General features: G+C 34.9%; 3 protein-coding genes and 1 long non-coding RNA gene across 4 annotated transcripts; 3 read left to right on the top strand and 1 right to left on the bottom strand.

Annotated features, from left to right (window-relative positions):
- The first annotated feature begins 200 nt into the window (after positions 1 to 200).
- LOC149054016 (uncharacterized) lies at positions 201 to 1,297 on the top strand. The gene is made up of 2 exons (XM_089230732.1): positions 201 to 965; positions 1,030 to 1,297. The coding sequence occupies exons 1-2, from the start codon at positions 201 to 203 to the stop codon at positions 1,282 to 1,284; spliced, it is 1,020 nt and encodes a 339-aa protein (XP_089086858.1). The 3' UTR covers positions 1,285 to 1,297.
- Positions 1,298 to 7,901: 6,604 nt separating this feature from the next.
- Positions 7,902 to 12,986, top strand: LOC149054015 (uncharacterized). Its single transcript, XM_089230708.1, has one exon. The coding sequence runs from the start codon at positions 7,902 to 7,904 to the stop codon at positions 12,984 to 12,986; it is 5,085 nt and encodes a 1,694-aa protein (XP_089086834.1).
- A 2,394-nt stretch (positions 12,987 to 15,380) lies between these two features.
- Positions 15,381 to 16,568, top strand: LOC149054014 (uncharacterized). The gene has a single exon (XM_089230706.1). It carries the CDS (start codon positions 15,381 to 15,383, stop codon positions 16,566 to 16,568), a length of 1,188 nt encoding a protein of 395 aa, XP_089086832.1.
- Positions 16,569 to 21,471: 4,903 nt separating this feature from the next.
- Positions 21,472 to 22,102, bottom strand: LOC149054013 (uncharacterized). Its single transcript, XR_016192370.1, has 2 exons — positions 21,959 to 22,102; positions 21,472 to 21,883 (listed from the first exon to the last, which is right to left on the bottom strand). It is a non-coding gene; the product is annotated as an uncharacterized LOC149054013 (long non-coding RNA).
- Between the last annotated feature and the right edge of the window lie 453 nt (positions 22,103 to 22,555).

The raw sequence follows: 22,555 nt of genomic DNA, 5'->3' as shown, positions 1-22,555 counted from the left end.
AATACTACAGTATAGGTACCTATCATCATTTAATAACTCAGTGAATAACCGTCGTTGGACTAATCAACTTCATCGCGTGTTTAGTGTTTTTCGAGTGAAATATGGAAAATAAAGTTAATTTTATAACTTCTGAAAAGGGTAAACCTCTAGTTTTACTAAATCTGCATAAATATCGGTTTATTAGAGAAAGAAAAGACGGAATGAAAAAATGGTTGTGTACAAAAAAAACATGTTATGCTAATATTTTTACAAATGGAGAGTATGTGCATGAAACAATTAATGAACACAACCACACTGAAAATTCACAGCAGAGCATTGAACGACAAGTATTACGGGAAGCTTGTAAAAGAAAATCAAATGATACTATTTGTGTAAGACCTATAAAAATAATTAGAACCGAACTTATGGGGAACGATCACTCTGAAATCGAGCACAGAGATGTACGGTCAATTCGAAAAGCGATGTACGATAAACGTCGAAAAAATTATCCCGCTTTTCCAAAATCACTAACTGAGTCAATTGAACAGCTTAAAGCAATGGAAAATGACGATATAATACAATTTCAAGGTGAACAATTTGTTTTTATTCCCGACAATAAATCGTTTATTTGTGTTACTACAGAACAGAATCTTAATTTTATGACAAGTACAAGTGAATTTTTCGCTGATGGTACTTTCAATTATGCACCAACATTTTTTACCCAACTATACACAATAAATGGTTATAAAAATGGGTTTTATGTACCAGTGGTATACTTTTTATTACCAAATAAATCAAAAAAAATGTACGCAGACATGTGGTTGTTTTTACAAGAACTATGCGAAAAAATTGTTTTTAAAAATTTATTGGTTCTTAAACTACATTTGGATTTTGAAATCGGTGCCCATGAAGCGGCAAAAGAAGTTTTCCCTAACATCGAAATAGATGCATGTCGATTTCACTTAGGACAGTCTTGGTGGCGCAAAGTGAGTTTATTAAATTAAATAAATTAAAGTCAATAGTTAATCAATACATTTGGGTTATTTGTAGATTGATTCTGAAAAAGAACTTCGTTTGGCCTACACTAAAAACTCCGATTTGGGAAAATGGTTAAAACTTTTTTTTGGATTACCATTTTTACCTTTTCAAGATATCCAAAATGCGTTTGGTGAACTCATATCAATTTGTCCCGATTTAAATATTGGATGTTTGTTTTCTGACTATATTTTAAATACATACGTGGAGAATGGTTGTTTATTTCCACCAGAAATTTGGGCACAAGAGCCATCCGAAAATCCCCGGTAAATATTCAACTATATAATTGCTATAATAACTATTATTTTGTATTTATTTTTATCTTTTTTAAGTACGACAAATGGATCTGAAAGTTTTCATCGAACTTACAACGCTCAATTTCATAGCTCCCATCCTTCTGTTTATGTAGTTCTTTCAATTCTAAAAGAAACGCAAGTGGAAACATGTACGAAAATTCAATCAGTATTTAAAGGTCGGATTAAAAAAATGGAAAATGCTGATTTAATTCGTATAAAAGAAGCCATGAAAGAATATAACAAGTACAAAATTCATAGAAATATTATAACATATTTATCAAAAATTTGTTATTTAAGTTGTACCAAGGTATAACATTTTTTATTATATTATTTTTAATTATTTTATTTTGTATACTATAACATAATTGTCGAAAATTGAGATTTTTAAGTGGTTCCAAGTATAAAATTTTTTACTATATTTTTTTAACATTTTATTATTTTTAATTATTTCATTTTGTATACTATATTATAACATATTTGTCGAAAATTGAGATTTTTAAGTGGTACCAAGTATAACATTTTTTACTATATTATTTAAACATTTTATTATTTTTAATTATTTTATTTTGTATACTATATTATAACATATTTGTCGAAAATTGAGATTTTTAAGTGGTACCAAGTATAACATTTTTTACTATATTATTTAAACATTTTATTATTTTTAATTATTTTATTTTGTATACTATATTATAACATATTTGTCGAAAATTGAGATTTTTAAGTGGTACCAAGTATAACATTTTTTACTATATTATTTAAACATTTTATTATTTTTAATTATTTTATTTTGTATACTATATTATAACATATTTGTCGAAAATTGAGATTTTTAAGTGGTACCATAGCTTAAGTCATAAAATTTAAATTTTACTGATCAAAAATAAAAACATAAATTTGGCAACGTTGCACAGTAAATCGTACGCAATCGTTTGACTTTTGGGGTAAATATTAAAGTTAATGGTTTAACGTACGCAATCGTGTTAACGTACGCAATCGTGTTCTCAAAAAGATACATCGTACGCAATCGTGTGGTACCCCTTCCGGCATTGTTCTGCTAGTACCTATCGTATTCATTTTAATCAGTAAAGTCACGATGGCCGAACATCGAAAAATTAAAAGAAATTAAAATAGAAATATACATTAAACTAAATAGTATAAATGAACCGTTTAAATTCCAAAACTATAAAACAAAACAAAAAAAACGTGAAAAGTTAGAAAATGTATTTAATAAATATAATAGTAGTCAAATTCCAATTGATGAATATATATCCACCATAATATGTTATTGTTTGTAATATTTATGATTATTTTAATTTTTTTAATTATATTTTTTTTTAATTCCTAATATCTTATAACAATATGACGTTATTATTTGTAATATTTGTATTTATTTTGCTCTTTAAAATTATATTTTATTTTTAATTATTCATATTATATATGGCTGTAACGAATTAATTATTTTACCTGTAATTTTACCGGGGCGCAATTTACATGTCAGCTTTTTACTCTTGATAAAAACTCAGGCGCAGTTTACATGTGTGATTTTGTGTTTACCTGTATTTTGGGCGCAGTTTACAATCGCCGGGTATGTACGATAGACCCGTATTGGTATACGCTAATGGTCTGGTGCGCAGGGTTGGGCAAGATAATCAAAAATGAGTATTGAGATACTAGATACAAGATACTTTGCTTTGGAGTATCGCGATACAAGGCACTAGATATTTGGCTTTGCAGTATCGGAATACTAGATTCTCGATACATTTTAATAAAATTAGTTACTGGATTTTTAAAAATTATGGGGATGAGCACTTCATTAAGCAATTATAGAATGACAAATAAAATAATAAAAACTAACACTTATTCAGTAATAATAATTTATTAGTAATAAAACAAATCAATCGTGTTCATTATCTACTTTATCGTGAAAGGTACAATATATAACGTAGTAACTATTAGGTACACCATTATAAAAAATTGTTATGGATACCTAATAAGGTGCAGACGTACAGTCCTATTCAATGTGCGTGTGTCACAGATATACATATATATAATATATATATATATATATATATATATATATATATATTATATACAATATACATCACACATATAACTATATTTTATGATTTATCGGTCCTGGGTTGAACAATAATTTCTAACAACCTACAATATTAAATAAAAAAATATTAATTTCTGGATCATTAATTATTATTATTTCATATTAATTATTATTTTGATGATAAAACCAGAATTGTATTGTATATTTTATCGCATCATAAATTATTTTATGAAATACAAGATACAAGATACAATTGTATCGAAGATACTGTCTAACCCTGCTGGGCCTGCAAGTGTGGTATATAGGTATAAGTATAGGAACATTTAAATGAATTAATCAAAAAAGTTATTTTAATTTTTACACCGCTTAATTTTTTCGTTCTGTAACTGTAAAACTGTATTTTTGTTACTCTAGCGTTCACTGTTAGCCGAACAAGTAAAATTTTATAATTAAAATTGATTATTTTTCACGTATATTTATAATACCTTTATTATTGTTATGTTATATTACCTACGTATATTTTTGCAAAAATATATGAAAAACTGTCGTCAATTAAAATGTTCGATGTACCAATTTAACACTGAATGTTTAATCTAACTTAACTTCATAAATCTTTATCTTATACCTAAATGCATTATAGTGTACGGTATAATAATTATGTAAGATTAAAGACGGAAATTGTGACAAAATATGAAATTATTAATGTCGCCCGAGAAATGTGGTTACTCACTTACAGAATTGGGAAATATTTGTATAAAATAGTTTGTACATCACACGTCTTGTTTGAAAGTATTATAATATACCAACATGATAGTTAACTGACAAGTGACAATCATGAAATTACAATTTCATACATCTACACAGTCGATCAGCGGCAGCTCATAATATTATGAGAGATTTATTATATTTGAGGTAAAATATGTTCTCCCGTGCACATGATAAAGTGACAACTTATTAAACAATAACTATGATATGAATACTTATATTATAAGTATTCAGTTAAGAGTTTGTTCGTATGACAATATTTTATTTGTACAGAGAAAAGTAACGAGGAAAAACAAAATGCAAAAATACAAATTGTTCTTATAATGGCTAGTGGCTTGTATCAAAACATTAATGTGGTCCGATTCTGAATATAAAAGCGACATACTATAAAACGTATACACTGGATCAATACGTCTTGGTTAATGGATTTAAAGTAAGTGTTTATAATATTTCAAACACAGATCCTAAACCGTACACATTAAAATTGACAATATATGAAAATTGTGTACAAACAAATACGTTGGTTTATTAGTTTATTTATAAAATGACTAGATAACCAATATAGTCTTGTATTTTAAATCGTTTAAACCGTCGCTCATTATTACTTCGTTATTATGGAATATAAACCATTCATGTATGGATGGATGGATATGGTTGCACCTATTTAGAAAAAATGTATATGCTAGTCTAGTAGTGAAGCGTAGATTAGTGTGTGAAAATGTGGCACACCCAGGATTTATAAAGAATGAACGAGGGTCCAAAAACTAGAAAATATATTATTATCATAAATATAATATATATTTATATGCATGTTATAGCTATTTATAATATAAAATGTATAGGCTATCGGTTTTCCTGACCATTTTCGAATGATAAGCTACATTTTAATGTATTTTTTATCTCCTGAAAAAAGTCATCGTATATTAGCGATAAATACAGATTGTAATCGTAGTATAAATACTTTGAGAATAGTACCCTATAGTCAGTGGCGGCTTGAACTTTTTTCCCTCGAATCACGTTTAATATTTTTACACCACCCACCCTAAAATATAGTTATTAGTTATTACTTATTACTGTAGGTACATTATCTGCTGAGTGCACATTACGGCTATATATTATTTATTATTTATAATTTAATATTTAAATTAACAACCTGCAAAAATGGTCCAGTCTACCTTTTCCGTCCATAAGACCACATGATTATATGAATCACATGATTCAAATATACTCCTTCGAACAGCAACTGCCTATAGTTATTCATTACAGAAATGACCGTCTATCCATTCCGGTTGTAGCATAGAACAATATGGAAATGACATTCGATCTAATTACTGGGTATTTGAAGTCAAAACCTTCGAGTAACATGAAAAGGACAACGGAGGTTATACGTTTTTGCTTACCCGGTTTAAGGTAACGACTACTACTGCAGTGTTTGAGGCCAAAATCACCTGGTGGTGCTCAACCACGCAATGTCATAGATTTGGTCTTATATCGCAAGATCCCAATTATTGAGTTCAAAATCCGGAAAAACTGGCAATCGTTTCTTACAGATATCTAGTCAGTGTATTACCACACTAAAATATGTATCATATGTATCCTATCTTATCAATAACAAAATAAGTTTTTTTTTTATTATTCAATATAACGTTTGAAATTCTCGTGCAGGGGGAAAGGTCCGACGACTCGTAATCAACACTTTTTCGGTGCGGGATTACGCTGAGAAATGTGGCTTTTGTAGTTTTTGGGATACTTGTACAGTTTTAGGTACTACACAGTACATTATAGTACTGCACCCCTGCACAGTTTAATTTTAAAACTACGAAAACTGATTACAGTACTTCGTGCCACAGTGTGTGATCGTACCGTGACGATGAGTTAGGTGCCAAGTACGATAATAATGAATAATATTGTATAAAACTATTTTAGCTAAGGTATAAGATACGTGTGAAGGCGAGAATAGCGAAGTTCAGAGATTACGATGTCGAGTGATCAAATAAACTTAAAATAACTAAAAAGGTATAAAAGAAATGTACTTACTTTCTAGCATCAGGAAACCATTGCGCCAAGACTCATCCTTGGCGACACGATGAGTCTCTGATAATTATAATAATATTGTTATCACACCAACGTGTCGCTGGCTCGCCGCGATTGTTTGCCATGATAACTCCGTAAATTATTGCTTTTTACAATGCATGGTTATTGTGATTTTCCTCTCTTTTTTTGTATCGTATTAGCGCAGCAATGACTATTAACCGCATCGCATTGATGCTGACAATAAGCTCGGTGGTGACTGCGCGTGGACGACCGGACATTTTATAGTTTCTACATGGTAATAATAGTGTTGGCGCTGAAAATTTTATCGCGATATGCTAATGCGAGCGGTGCGCGGCAACGTGGAAGTTCTTATCGGTCTGTCCACTTTTTTCCGTCTTCCCCGAACACCACTCCTTCTTGTTGTGTTTTTAATTGTCAAATTATTATACCTGTGTATTATTTATTCTCTTTGTTTATATGTTCTCTGTGTTTTAATTAATGGTCGGTTATTGCCGTACGATTATTATCTTAAATACCATATGTTCCTATCAATTATTATTATTATTATTGTTATTATTATGCGGCCAACGCCCTAATTATTATTATTATTAATATTGGCGTCTCGGTGTCTACGTGTTTTTTTCTTATGCCGTATATGGTTATGTTGATATTCTCTAAGCCGCTACTGTAGCGTTGTTTTTGTCGTGCTGAATTATGTAGTGTTTTCTTTTGTAAGTCGCATTGAGCGCAATCATCAATTATTATTATTATTTTCATATTGTTGTAAGATTTGGTTTATTCGTTGTCAATGCGATACGAAATTTCATTATATTTGTCTCGCCAGTAAGGCGTAAAATTCATTGGTGTTGTTTTTACTATTTTATTCATCACTCGATTTGTCGTGTGTGACTATCACTACTTCGACTCCTACTTAAGGTTAGTACGTACTCATATATATTGCATACCCGTCGATTACGACTTCGGACTGTTCACCGTTGCGTAAGACCGCCAGCACTAGCCGTGTTGCGTGGGAGGCCACCCAGGTTGACAAGGTCCTCAGCTTCCTCGAGTTCCTCGAGGCCATCTGCATCTAAGCATCGTGCTGTCCACACCCGCGTAAGACCGCCAGCACTCGCCGTGGTGTGTGGGAGGCCGCCCAGGCCGTCCAGACCAACGTCATTGCAAGCCAATCACCTCAAGACCTCATTAATTTAAGTTTAGTTTAAGTATTGTCCCTGACTTGTTGTGAGCTCTGTGGTCATTGCACCAGACCGGATCGACCACAGAGACCCCCGCCCATAACTAAACTGACACATCCTCTTTCCATTGTACATTAGTTCCTGTCCACGTCGTCGTTGTTCGTAGTGCATTTCATATTGCCTATCCTAGAGAGTATAAGGCGACGGCTCTTTAGTTGCCTACCTACGCCCCTTAACAGAGTCTTATATTCTTCGCTCTCGGACGTTACCGAGTGGTCCTTCGGGTACCCCAACATTTGTTGGTCGCGTACATTTTTTGGTCCTTCGGGCCGGATTAGTAAAGCAAACCGCGACCCTATGGTAGTGGTACACAGTCCCTGTAATCTGTATTTGGTATCTGGCTGTGATGACGTGTTGATTTGTCATTAAACTTCGTTTGGTTTAGTTGTCTCATCACAATTTGAACGATTAAAACAGTTTGTTTTATTGTCATCCAACTACATATCTTTCTTCATAATTTTTGTTGTTACAATGATCGCTCCATCGTCAATGACATATGCTGATGCAAAAGCGCGGATTGTCCGTGCTATTGCAAAAATCACCTCGTTTGTCGCCGCAGCCGGTGACTATAAATCTGAACGCTCGAATGCGGGCAAACATGCCAAAATTTCTAAAATGTTGTCTGAGTTAAATGACATCCGTAGAACTACCGAAGACGACCTCCAAGTAATGGAAACGTCTGTTGGTAAGAAGCTAGCCCCTCCAGAAGTCGTAGACAATAAAGAGAGTCTGAAACTCAGTTCTGAATTTGACAATTTGTATTATGAACTTGCTGCTTTTGCTGATGTATACCATTTTTCGCTATCTCCTGGCATGGATACTTCAACCGCCCAAGGTGCACCAAACCAAAGCTTAAACAATTTGTCCCATTATCAACTACCCAAACGGACGTTCCCTACATTTTCTGGAGTTCTGACTGAATGGCAAGGCTTCGAAGATCTATTCAAATCAATTTTGTCCCATGCACCTGATCTACCTGACGTCGAACGGTTTGAGTTTTTAAAAACTTCTTTACAAGGTGAAGCTCTGTCATTGGTGGCACATCTTCCGTTAACGTCTGCAAACTATAATAAAGCTTGGGAGGTGTTACGGGCGCGTTATGGTAATAAGCGAGATTTGGCCCGGCTTCATTTGGACGCGTTACTAGCACCTCAAACAGTGAATTGTAACGACGCATCATCTATAAAAACTCTTCTTACGACCATTCTTGAACACACCGCGGCATTGGATAACCTAGATTTTGTAACTCGGCAATGGAGTCCTATCCTGGTTCATATATTTGAGAATCACCTGGATTATGACCTTCGTGCGCGATGGGAGATCACAGTTGGAGATCGCCATCAACCTTCCTTGAGTGATTTTGTAGATTTCTTAAGAAGTCACGTTCGTTCAGCCGAGGCTCGTGCTGGCAATTATTCGTCAAACCTATCCTCTGGTACCTCAAATCAAAAACAGTCTAATAAATCACATACATCACACTCTCGTCCAATTTATCGACCAAAAGTGATGACCACCAATACAACACTACCTACTGAATCGTATAAGAATGTACCTGTCATCAGTAAATGCCAGCTTTGCAATAAACCACACTCGATTCGACAATGTCAACTGTTTATTAGTAAAAGTCCTTCTGATAGGTTTCAGCTTGCTAAAACACACCGTCTCTGTATAAACTGTCTCGGCTGTGGCCACTCGTCTGCTGCTTGTCCTTCAAAATTCAAATGCCAATCGTGTAAGCGATCACACCATACGTTGTTGCATTTTGAATCAACTCCAGCCGCGACTGTTTCTCAACCTAGTGGGTCCATGGTAGTTCAGTCCAGTGATCCAACAAGCACAGTCACGTTAGTCGTAAAGGATCAGCCCCATAAAGTGGTGTTATTATCAACTGTGCTTCTCGACATCTGTGCTGCTGACGGTCGTCATCATTCGTTTCGAGCCCTCCTAGACAGTGGTTCTCAAGCCAGTTTCATAACGCAAAAATCGGCTGACATTCTCATGCTTAATCGCCGTCGTTCACCTGTAAATATAACCACGTTTGCCAACACGAATACTACTCCTGTTTGTGGAGCATCGGTTGTAATGGTGAAGCCTCATGGAAAACAATCGCCCATCCTAAGTGTTGACGTTTTGATTGTACCACACATCACAGGCAAGACTCCACAAATTTCGATCAAACCTGGAAAATGGACACATATCCACAACTTGCCCTTAGCTGATCCGTTATATCATCTTCCTGGTGAAGTAGATTTTCTTTTGGGTGCCGACATTCTGCCATCCATATTGTGTGACAGTCTCGTATCGGGTCGTGTAGGTGAGCCCACTGCATTGAAAACTATATTTGGTTGGGTTTTGTTTGGGCCAACCACTTCAGCTGCACCTTTGTCACTGACCACAATGTGTGTGTCAACCTCCATCAACCTTGATGCGACTTTAAGAAAGTTCTGGGAGCTGGAAGAACTGCCTGTAGTTCACCACTTCAGTCCAGATGACGAGGCTGCAGAAGAAATCTACATATCTACTACTACTCGAACCAGTTCCGGTCGTTTTATGGTCACCCTACCTTTTCGAACGCCATTTCCATTGCTAGGGGACTCTAAATCACATGCTCTTCAACGGTTTAAGGCGCTTGAATTCCGTCTAGCTCGAAAACCCGATCTGCGTCAGCAATATGTTGAATTTATGCAAGACTATTTGTCAAGTGGGCACATGGAACTTGTACCATTCAATGAGCGGGAAAGTCCATTAAATTACTATATACCCCATCATTGTGTTATAAAACCTGACAGTAAGACAACAAAATTGCGTGTGGTGTTCAATGCATCAGCTAAAACTTCTATTGGCGTTTCCTTGAATGAGAGTCTGTATACTGGTCCAAAGTTACAACCAGATATCCAGATAGTACTACTCCGTTCTCGTCTCTGGAAATATCTCTTTATGGCTGATATCAAGCAGATGTATCGCCAAATTTTAGTTCAACCACCAGATCGAGATTATCTGAGAATCCTTTGGCGTTTTTCACCCTCGGTTCCCATTGATGAGTATCGGCTTTGCACAGTAACATATGGGACTTCAGCCGCACCTTTTCAAGCGCTGCGAACTATTCGTCATCTTGCCACACTCGACGGTGCTACATGGCCGATAGCTGCAAATGTGTTGCTCAACGACACTTTTGTCGACGATATTTTAACTGGTGCTAACTCGGAAGAAGAAGCACTGAAATGTCAAGATCAGCTGATAAATCTCTGTGCACTTGCACAATTTGAACTCCGCAAGTGGGCCAGTAACAACGTAAACATTTTACAAATGGTCCCACCAGAAGCTCGTGCAATGTCTGTATCAATTTTGTTCAACAGTGGCGAACTATCTGATTTGAAAATGCTAGGGTTAAAATGGGACCCATCCGCTGACACCTTCTCCTTCAGCGCTCAGCCATCAGCAACTCAACCAACAAAACGATCTGTTCTTTCCGATATTGCCCGTGTGTTTGATCCGTTAGGACTATTAGCTCCCATGACTTTTTTCACAAAACATGTCATGCAGCAGCTGTGGATTTCCGGTGTCAACTGGGACGATCCACTCCCACCTGATATTGCAGCTTTGTGGGCCCGATATCAGTCCGAAATTCAACTCGTTGAAACCATTACAATTCCTCGTCGTATAACCTATGATCATGCTATTTCTGTACAGCTCCATGCCTTTTCCGATAGCTCTGAAAAGGGCTATGCCGCAGCAATTTATCTCCGTGTGACGACTGTAACATCAGTTCATTGTCACCTGATAACAGGAAAATCGAAAGTTGCCCCAATAAAGCGTTCCACAATTCCCCGTTTGGAATTATGTGGTGCCGTTTTAGCTGCGAAATTACTCCGTATAGTTTCTGATGCGTACACTGATCGTATAACTATTGATGAATTACACGCCTGGACCGATTCCACCACAGCTCTCGTTTGGATCCGATCGTCCCCTCATCGATGGTCCACCTTTATCGCTAACCGAACCAGTATGATACACAAGTTGAGCTCACCTGCAATCTGGCGCCACGTTCCAACAAAAGATAATCCCGTTGATTGCGCCTCACGCGGCCTGTTTCCATCTGATCTCTTCAATCACGCATTGTGGTGGACTGGTCCATCGTTCTTGTTAAGGCCTCCAGATGAATGGCCAAAATTGCTTTTGACTGAGCTTGAAGACTACGACGGGCCTCCTTCTCATGAAGCTCGACCACCTACTGTTCTCAACGTTGCTGTAGACATTCCGATTATAAATTTGTTAAATCGCGTATCTTCATTGGAGAAGATCCTTCGTGTAGTCGCGTACTGTTTTCGTTTTTCCAAGCCACGGTCTGACGCCCCAACTACCAACGTTATAAATGCCGATGAAAGAGCTGGTGCGCTCACCGCTTTGGTATTCTTAGTTCAACGTCAAACTTTTGCCGTCGAAATTGCAAATCTGTCAAATGGTGTTCCCTACTCAAGATCATTTCGACGTTTAGACCTATTTCTCGATCCCGTTGGTATTCTCAGAGTGGGCGGTAGGCTGCGCAATGCAGATATTCCGTACATTCACAAGCATCCAGCACTTTTGCCTTCTCGTCATCGTTTAACGGAACTAATAATTGATCACAATCATCAAGTATTGAGTCATCCTGGAGCTATGACACTCCAATCACATTTACAACGTGAGTTTTGGATTCTGTCAGCGAGACAAGCTATTAGATCCCGACTGCGTCTATGTATTCCATGCTTTCGCACAAGACCTCAATCGGTGCAACCAAAAATGGCTGCTCTTCCTAAGTACCGAGTACAACAAATAAAGCCGTTTGCTATAACAGGCGTTGACTATGCTGGACCGATAGCTGTCAAGGGCTCCCGTGGTCGACCATCCTCCAGGAACTCAGCCTACATTTGTTTATTCGTCTGCACTGTCACCAAAGCATTGCACATCGAGCTCAGCTCTGACCTCTCAACCGAAACCTTCCTGTTAGCATTCACTCGCTTTGCTGCTCGTCGGGGACCAATCAAAGAGGTCCATAGTGACAATGGTACTAATTTTGTTGGCGCTGCGAACCTCTTAAATCCATTGCATACCTTCATCGCCTCAGAGAAATACCAAACTAGCGTGCGCAACCATTTGGCAAAACACCAAACAACTTGGTTTTTCAACCCTCCGTCATCTCCTCACTTTGGGGGGCTGTGGGAGGCTGGAGTAAAGTCAACTAAGTCTCTAATCTATCGATCCATTGGAACACACTTACTCACAAGTGAAGAATTGATCACTTTGCTTGCCAAAATTGAGGCCACGCTGAACTCCCGGCCTTTGTGTGCCCTAAGTAATGATCCTAAGGACTTAGAGGCGCTGACACCAAGCCATTTTTTAACACTGGAGCCTTCAACTTCTCTCCCCGACCCTGATTTGAAAAATGTATCACTCTCCAAAATGCAACGTTGGCGCTTAGTTGCCGACCTTCACCGTTATTTCTGGACCAGGTGGAAGAATGAGTACTTATCCACTCTGCAGCTGCGCACAAATGGTCTGATCACGGAGAACCGCTGAACGTTGGAGGTCTTGTTTTAATAAAGGAACCCTCACACCCTCTGTCTTGGCGACTCGGACGTATTGTGCAACTCCATCCTGGACAAGACGGCGTATCACGCGTTGCTACTGTCCATACGTCATCTGGTATATTGACTAGGCCAGCTGTTAAGCTGTGCCCATTGCCTCTTTGTTGAAGTTCCTTCAAAGTGGGCGGTGATGTTGGCGCTGAAAATTTTATCGCGATATGCTAATGCGAGCGGTGCGCGGCAACGTGGAAGTTCTTATCGGTCTGTCCACTTTTTTCCGTCTTCCCCGAACACCACTCCTTCTTGTTGTGTTTTTAATTGTCAAATTATTATACCTGTGTATTATTTATTCTCTTTGTTTATATGTTCTCTGTGTTTTAATTAATGGTCGGTTATTGCCGTACGATTATTATCTTAAATACCATATGTTCCTATCAATTATTATTATTATTATTGTTATTATTATGCGGCCAACGCCCTAATTATTATTATTATTAATATTGGCGTCTCGGTGTCTACGTGTTTTTTTCTTATGCCGTATATGGTTATGTTGATATTCTCTAAGCCGCTACTGTAGCGTTGTTTTTGTCGTGCTGAATTATGTAGTGTTTTCTTTTGTAAGTCGCATTGAGCGCAATCATCAATTATTATTATTATTTTCATATTGTTGTAAGATTTGGTTTATTCGTTGTCAATGCGATACGAAATTTCATTATATTTGTCTCGCCAGTAAGGCGTAAAATTCATTGGTGTTGTTTTTACTATTTTATTCATCACTCGATTTGTCGTGTGTGACTATCACTACTTCGACTCCTACTTAAGGTTAGTACGTACTCATATATATTGCATACCCGTCGATTACGACTTCGGACTGTTCACCGTTGCGTAAGACCGCCAGCACTAGCCGTGTTGCGTGGGAGGCCACCCAGGTTGACAAGGTCCTCAGCTTCCTCGAGTTCCTCGAGGCCATCTTCATCTAAGCATCGTGCTGTCCACACCCGCGTAAGACCGCCAGCACTCGCCGTGGTGTGTGGGAGGCCGCCCAGGCCGTCCAGACCAACGTCATTGCAAGCCAATCACCTCAAGACCTCATTAATTTAAGTTTAGTTTAAGTATTGTCCCTGACTTGTTGTGAGCTCTGTGGTCATTGCACCAGACCGGATCGACCACAGAGACCCCCGCCCATAACTAAACTGACACATCCTCTTTCCATTGTACATTAGTTCCTGTCCACGTCGTCGTTGTTCGTAGTGCATTTCATATTGCCTATCCTAGAGAGTATAAGGCGACGGCTCTTTAGTTGCCTACCTACGCCCCTTAACAGAGTCTTATATTCTTCGCTCTCGGACGTTACCGAGTGGTCCTTCGGGTACCCCAACATTTGTTGGTCGCGTACAAATAGTATTATAAAATAATACACGACAATATATTATAATACGCCAACGCCCATCGTTGTCGTCTTTGCTGATCAAAAAATAAGACTATACCTAGTCTGAAGGTAGGGAATGATTATTTACTTCAGAACGAAGCGGAAATTGAACAATGTATTGAATATAAAGCTAAGGATGTCAACGCACTATATATTTTCTATATTTGATCCAAGTAGACTCATTTACGCAAAATATTTTTACTTTACGTTTTTGATTAAACTTAGTGTAAAATCGTTTATAATAAAAATTTTAAAGAATAATATTTATGAGGCCATAGCAAATTTACTACTCGAAATAAAAGTGGTTAAAGCAAAAAAAAACATATGAATTTACTATTTTATAATACTAAATAATTACGGACGACGTTTTCTACCAGAAATATTGCTTTAAATGAAAAATGACGAGAAATCTTTATTGTTGTATTTAGGATTTTGTTCCTTACGGTTAAAAGTTTAGCAAATTTTAGCCATTTTTGAGCTATTTATAGAAATTTTAATTTTGGAATTTTTTGTTTTAATTTGGTTAAAAACATTCTTAAAAACTTTAAATTTAGGTTTTTACTTATATTAGCAATGTCTTTATAAGATAATATTTTCAAAACTTTTGAGATACAGAAAATCTACGGAAATTTGTAACGGAATGTATTAAATATCATTACCTAATCCAGGCATTAAACGACAAATTAAAAAAGAAAATATATTATATAAAATTGTTATTTTTAACGGAAATAGAAGTAAGACGGTATCAGTCAATGATAATGCGTAAGTAAGAGCATAATTCTATTAATTGTTTAAAAAATACAAAATTATATTATACTGGCTTGGAAAACTGGTAAATTAAATCTAATCGACTATAAGCAAAAAAGTATATAGTTACCAAATAGTTTAACGAAAAATAAATAAATGTTAAATAGATTATTTACAAATAGAAGCAGCCTGACGTCAATCCGACAAAAAATGGAAAAGAAAAATTACACATGCAATGTCTGCGACAAATCGTTCTACCAAAGTGGACAATTGAAAATACATCGACGCACACACACTGGCGAAAATCCGTATGCGTGCGATGTTTGTGACAAATCATTCAGCCAAAGTGGCAATTTAACGATACATCGACGCACACACAATGGCGAAAAACCGTATGCGTGCGATGTTTGTGACAAATCATTCAGTCAAAGAAGCATTTTGACAAGACATCGACACACACACACTGGCGAAAAACCGTACGCGTGCGATGTGTGTGACAAATCATTCAGTGAAAGTGGCCATTTAACGATACATCGACGCACACACACTGGCGAAAAACCGTACGCGTGCGATGTGTGTGACAAATCATTCAGTGAAAGTGGCCATTTAACGATACATCGACGCACACACACTGGCGAAAAACCGTACGCGTGCGATGTGTGTGACAAATCATTCAGTGAAAGTGGCCATTTAACGATACATCGACGCACACACACTGGCGAAAAACCGTACGCGTGCGATGTGTGTGACAAATCATTCAGTGAAAGTGGCAATTTAACGATACATCGACGCACACACACTGGCGAAAAACCGTATGCGTGCGATGTTTGTGACAAATCATTCAGTCAAAGAAGCATTTTGACAAGACATCGACACACACACACTGGCGAAAAACCGTACGCGTGCGATGTGTGTGACAAATCATTCAGTCAAAGAAGCATTTTGACAAGACATCGACACACACACACTGGCGAAAAACCGTACGCGTGCGATGTGTGTGACAAATCATTCAGTGAAAGTGGCAATTTAACGATACATCGACGCACACACACTGGTGAAAAACCGTATGCGTGCGATATTTGTGACAAATCATTCAGTCAAAGAAGCATTTTGACAAGTCATCGACACACACACACTGGTGAAAAACCGTACGCGTGCGATGTGTGTAACAAATCATTCAGTGAAAGTGGCCATTTAACGATACATCGACGCACACACACTGGTGATAAACCGTACGCGTGCGATGTTTGTGACAAATCATTCAGTCAAAGAAGCATTTTGATTAGACATCGACACACACACAGTGGTGAAAAACCATACGCGTGTGATGTTTGTGACAAATTTTTTTCTACAAACTCCAGTTTGATGCAACATAGACATACCCACATGGCATTTTGATTTGTTAGATCAAAGATCTAAGATCCAAGGATCATAATAATCAAATAGGATAAATCTTTTTTAACACATAATGTTCCCACTGATAATACCTAAATATGAATAATGTATATTATAATTTATGGTGAATATATTATTTAACACTCTGTTTATTCATTATTTGTAATTTTTTTAATTAAAAAGAGATAATTCATACACGTTTGTCTTAAAAAATATGAATTAACATCTTAATACATAATTATCTAACAATAGCTTATCTGTTATTACTTGTTATGACCACATCTCTCTTTTCTATTATCCTTATTATAAAAAATTGAATTATTGTCACAATATAATTTTGTACATACTTTTTTAACATATTTTTATTTTCATAAATAAGTTTAATGTTGTGATAATACAAAGAAATTATTTACTTAGCTTAAGAGAGTATAATAATTGACGTGGGCCCGCGTAATAGCCGTTTGAATTCAAATGGCCTTTGCGCGGAAACCCGAGCACTTACTTCTCTTTTCAACCGCCAATCGACGACGGACGACACCGATACGCGATAAGTGCGCCTGGAACTGTCGATCTGCCGAGACTCCGAACCGTTCGATAGTAGAGTGAGTTCTCTGACCGACAATGAACGACACACGCTTCACACCCCCCCCCCCCCACCGCTATTTTGATTTTCGTGTTGATCATTTTCTGGCGGTTGTATTTTCAACCACCACAATAAATAAATCATAATACCGCGAACTGTTTGTGTTTTTTTTCCTCCACCACTTCCTACCCTAGTGACACCACTGACCCACGCGGTATCCGTCCAGGACCGCCACATAATATATATATATATATATATAAATATTTTTGATATTTAAATTAGAACGTAATCTAGTTAACTGTAAAACTGAGTGACATCCATGACTAAACCCGCTTTTTATTTCCTTTTTTTAACTAAATAAGTAATTTATCATTACATTATGTTAGATAAAACTGATGTTTAATTAGTTACTTAAGACGTATAGAAACAAATTTAAGTGCAAATGAAATAGTTTTTTGGCAATATTATAATTTTATTTCTTTAGATGTACTTATTATAATGTAGTATTTTAGTAATAATCATGTTTCAGTTTTTTTTTTTTTTTGTTATATATAAAATTTACGTTTATTGTGTGTGATATGAGTAGACCCAATTTTTAATTCAGCCGATTACGTATACAATTTTATTTTGTGACCATCATTTATTTATTTATAATATGCAATGAAAATTGATATCAAATAAAAGGTTTTTACATACCTACTTTTTTTCAGAAATATTGATATTGATATTTTATTAACATATAATGTAGATTGATAGGTCATAAATATTTTAATAATGATGGTGAAAAGTATTTCTCATGAAAATATAAATCTAATAATGTCATATGAATGTATGATTTATGTAGTTTATTTGAAAAAATATGTATTTATTTGTATTGTTTGGTGTTTAAATTTCATACCTTATAATATAATTTAATATTTTGTATGGAATGCAGAAGGCTTGATTCCAGCAGCTCAACACCTAGACGACAATTTTGTAATAAATAATCATCCAACACATCATTTTGCTACTAATTTGAATTGTCTTAACTACTCTGGGAATCTTGATTAACATAATATATAATATAATTAGATAGTTAATGTTTCAATAATATAAAATAAGTAAATAGTGTGTAATTGGTATCTATTATTTAAATAGTACTTAACATTGATTATATTGAGTACTACACCTAGTATATAATAAAATCGATCGTAGTAATAATTACTAACTATCTTAAGGTATCAATCTAATCGACAATTCGTTAAAAAATTCTTGGAAATAAAAATAGTTTTTTTCTTCATTTTTCCAAATATATTGATCTTTATATTTTACTGACGTAGAAATTGAGACTCGAGTGTTTAAGTGTTGTCAGAAAATATAAATTTATTAATATACAAGTAATATGAGTGTGTAATTTGTGTATTGTATTTTTGATTGAAATTAGTTAATTATTTTACAATAATATAACCATTTATTTATTTAAGTGGTTAGTTCATTAAATTTCAAACTTAATAATTGTATTATATTTATAATTATGCAACTGCAGCTTTACGCCAGAAAATTAAACAATATTATCTTTATGTATATAATTCCACTGTACGTTGATCCCTCCAGAAGTTAAATTCTTTTATATATGTATATTGTATATAGATGAATTTCTGTCTGTCCTTTATGCATCCCTAAATGGCTAGACGGATTGCGAAGAAATTTAGTACAGAGACATAATAGACCTAGGGGAAGAAGACAGAAAAAATTTAAAAAGTGATAGGCCCAACCCCGTGAGGTGCTCAAACAGATATTTTGAGATTGATGGTTGCTATTAGTGATGTTTGCTATTAGTGCGGAGTAAATTATTATCGCTGAATTTGTTATTATTATTTTTGTTATTTGTTTCCATGGCACGTGCACGTCTATGGTATTACAAGTTACTATCGATATGATGTGTTTTTTAATTACATTATTGCTAACAAATGTCTTTAAAATGACAGCAATAACGACCAATGAATTAATTGATAAAGTAGTTTTTCTGAGTCTACCTCGAAATTGCAGAAATCGTCAGTGCACAAGCTTTATTGGCAGCTGAAAATATAATTTAAATACAATCAATATATAACCATTCTAAACAAAATTTCAGGCGACATGACAACGTACCAGTTTATCGAAGCCGTATATAATGAATCAAGACAAAGTTGTCAAATATCCAACTGATTTCTTAAATTCACTTGATTTGCCACCGCACATTCTAGCATTGAAATTTAACGTTCCAATCATTCTTCTATGAAATATCAATCCATCACGACTCTGTAACGGTACCAGGATTTCAGTGAAAAAGTTGATGAACAACATCATTGAAGCTATGAATAATTTTAAACGGAAAGTGAAGGTGAAGATGTACTGTTGACAAGCATCCCAATTATTCCCACAAATATGCTTTTGGAATTCAAACATTTGCATTTTCCGGTGTGACAAAGCACAAGGACAATTTTATTGTTACAAGTGTGTAGCTGAATTTAAAAATCCATGTTTCTTACATTGAAAACTGTTACGTTGGACAATTATATCGTTGTAAGATTATTAATCAATATATTTTAACAGTTATCTATCTATATGCATAAAAATAAATTGCTAGCATTATCACAAGTAACGAATTCAACACACAGTTTGAGACACATTAGAGGTAGTATTTGTAACGGGCTACAAGTGCACGGGTTCAGATAATTATAAATAAAATAAAAACGTCTAGTGCATTACTTCCATATTTGTCTTCTATTTAACATATAATATATAAAGGAGATAGGTGAAGTATCAATAATATGAAATAAGTTAATTATTCTTAGTTCTATACATTATTATATATATGCATTATTATACATTATACATTATTAATAATTATAACTCGTTTGAAGGTATAAAAATTATCAAAGATTCGTTAAAAAGACATGGAAAGGTTAGGTTAGTTTTTGATTTTGAGAAAGACTTTTTTAAACTTATGAATAATGCAGTATTTGGTATATTATTATAAATTAAGACCTTTGAACTTTAGGCCAGACTGAGAAAAAAAATTGAAAAAATGAAAGGCCATGATTCATCATGACTACATCATCACACGGTGAAGATAAAGTAACCATTCATTTTTTTTTTTTTTAATCACATTTTTCTTTCTCAGTATAACCTACAGGAGACTTACTTATTCTAACCTACACTAACCTTGTGTAGTTTTGGAGGAGAATATGTAGTCGTAAAAACTTTATCTTTGCCGTGTGATAATGTAGTCATGATGAATTATGGCCTTTCATTTTTTCAATTTTTTTCTCAGTCTGGCCTAAAGCTAGTTCTTTGCATAATAAACATTTATAAGTACGAATGGCTTCCACCGTATTGTCATTAGGAGACAATTTATGTCATTAGGTATGAATATTATCATTTTAACGCTGTATCGACATTAATTAACTAACAACGCGTTAATCAAATAAATTCCTATTAGATACAACCTGCCTAATAACCACCCGTGTCGCCAGGATGTCGCAGACTCTTAATAGCCACTATATATTTAAATCGAAATACTTATAGCTTGCACCTGAACACTTAGAACACTATGGTAGATATTTCCTTTAACTAATTGCATGTCGATCAAATAAATGCCATGGTTAAAGTAAAAAATATTAAAAATATTCCTTAAATATTTTACCATAGGTACTCATAATACTAATTCAAAATACTAACCTTTTCGAGTATGTTTTTTCAAAATACTTGTAATATTATCAGATTATTTACGATATATTTGATAAAATACAGTTATTTGATCATGTTTTTAATAGCAATATGGGTATTATATAAGGATGTTTTCAATGAACTTAAGACATTCTTCTTCAAATTTGATAACATTATCTAGGTAGGTATGTCAATTATTATTGCTTTTATCAAAATTATGATATATTTTTTATATAATATGTTTATTTATATTATGGAATTTAATAAAATATGTATGTGATTATTAGTAATTATATTAACAACTAGTACTAAGAAAAAAACTCGGCATTATTTATTTTTATTATTAATTATTTTATCAAACCCGAATATATTTAATGATAGGTATATTAAATATCATTGCGGCATACTCTCAATTTTCTAACCTATATGTAATGTAAGTTGATTCAAATGTAAACAAATGTATGTATAAAGCAAATATAAATAATAACAAGATTTGAAATACAGTATAAGACTTTTATTACAATAAAATAAACCGCATATATACATATTTTTTATGAATACAATTAGCAAACAAATTTATAATGCCCATGAGCGTAATTATGTATATTGTCTTCGAGTATAATCCTCTTGTCATCATAGTTATTATAAGTTAATTTGTTGGATTTAATGGTCTTGAGCTGGTGTTTGAATGAGCGTTTGGAGACATTTTGACGGTAAACGTCTAAATCACTGTCATCAAACAGGCACTTCTTATGGTCATCGAATGTCATGTGATTCTTGACCACGTGCCCACGGATTCCCTCGGCTTTGATCTTCTCCTTGCCTTGTAGAATATATGCGTATTACTTTGCCATCAACGCACAAAACTCAGTCATAATGAGCCCATCCGTCTCATCAGAAAACAAACCCGGGATCTTCTTCCTCTCGGCAATGTAACACGGATGGTCTTTTGAGAGATTTGCTGTGTCCATCCGTTCCAGCAAATTGACGTTGTTTGCCAAGTCTTCGTAAAAATCATCAGTCTGAATATAGTAAACCAGTGAATCTAAAAAGTAATGTCAATTATTATACATGATAAATTAACATATTATTAACATATATGACATATGCATATATTTACCCGTATCTGTATACATGAGCTCAATTTTGTCTCCATAATGTTTTTGCATGACTTCATAGTGGTGTTATGAACGCATTAGCTATTAGTATATTGTATTAGCCTGTTGTATTAGAACATAAGAGTATATTATTGTAGTCTACGGGTAACGCCTAATGTGTGGGCGACTCCCGGAATATTGCGGCTACACGGCACCCGCTAGGGAACCGTAGAGTCAGTCGTCTTAACTCTTTTAAACTTCTACGTCGTTCTGACCATCAATAATAAATTATACAGTGAATTATATATTTCGACTCACAATAAAATTATATTAGTATTTAAATCTTTAAAATTGTTTTGTTGTACTCTCTCCAAAAATCGAACCATCACACTAACGAAAAAACAACGTTCATACGGAACAACCCGTACGAGCACAACAACTGGTGGCAGCGGTGTCGTGGTCATAATTTTCGGAAGAGAAACAACTTCAGAAGGATAACTAATATAATATATATCTATATAATATATATTCGAGGTAATTTTATATTTCTTTTTGTAAATATTAAAACTACTTCGTCCACGTAGGTATATCAGTTGAGAGGTGGCATATAAGCTACCATG

Source organism: Diuraphis noxia, unplaced genomic scaffold (assembly GCF_037042655.1).
Source record: "Diuraphis noxia isolate RWA-SAM2 unplaced genomic scaffold, SU_Dnox_SAM2 contig0013, whole genome shotgun sequence".
NCBI lineage: Eukaryota > Metazoa > Arthropoda > Insecta > Hemiptera > Aphididae > Diuraphis > Diuraphis noxia.
This window is presented reverse-complemented; position numbering and strand designations above follow the sequence as displayed.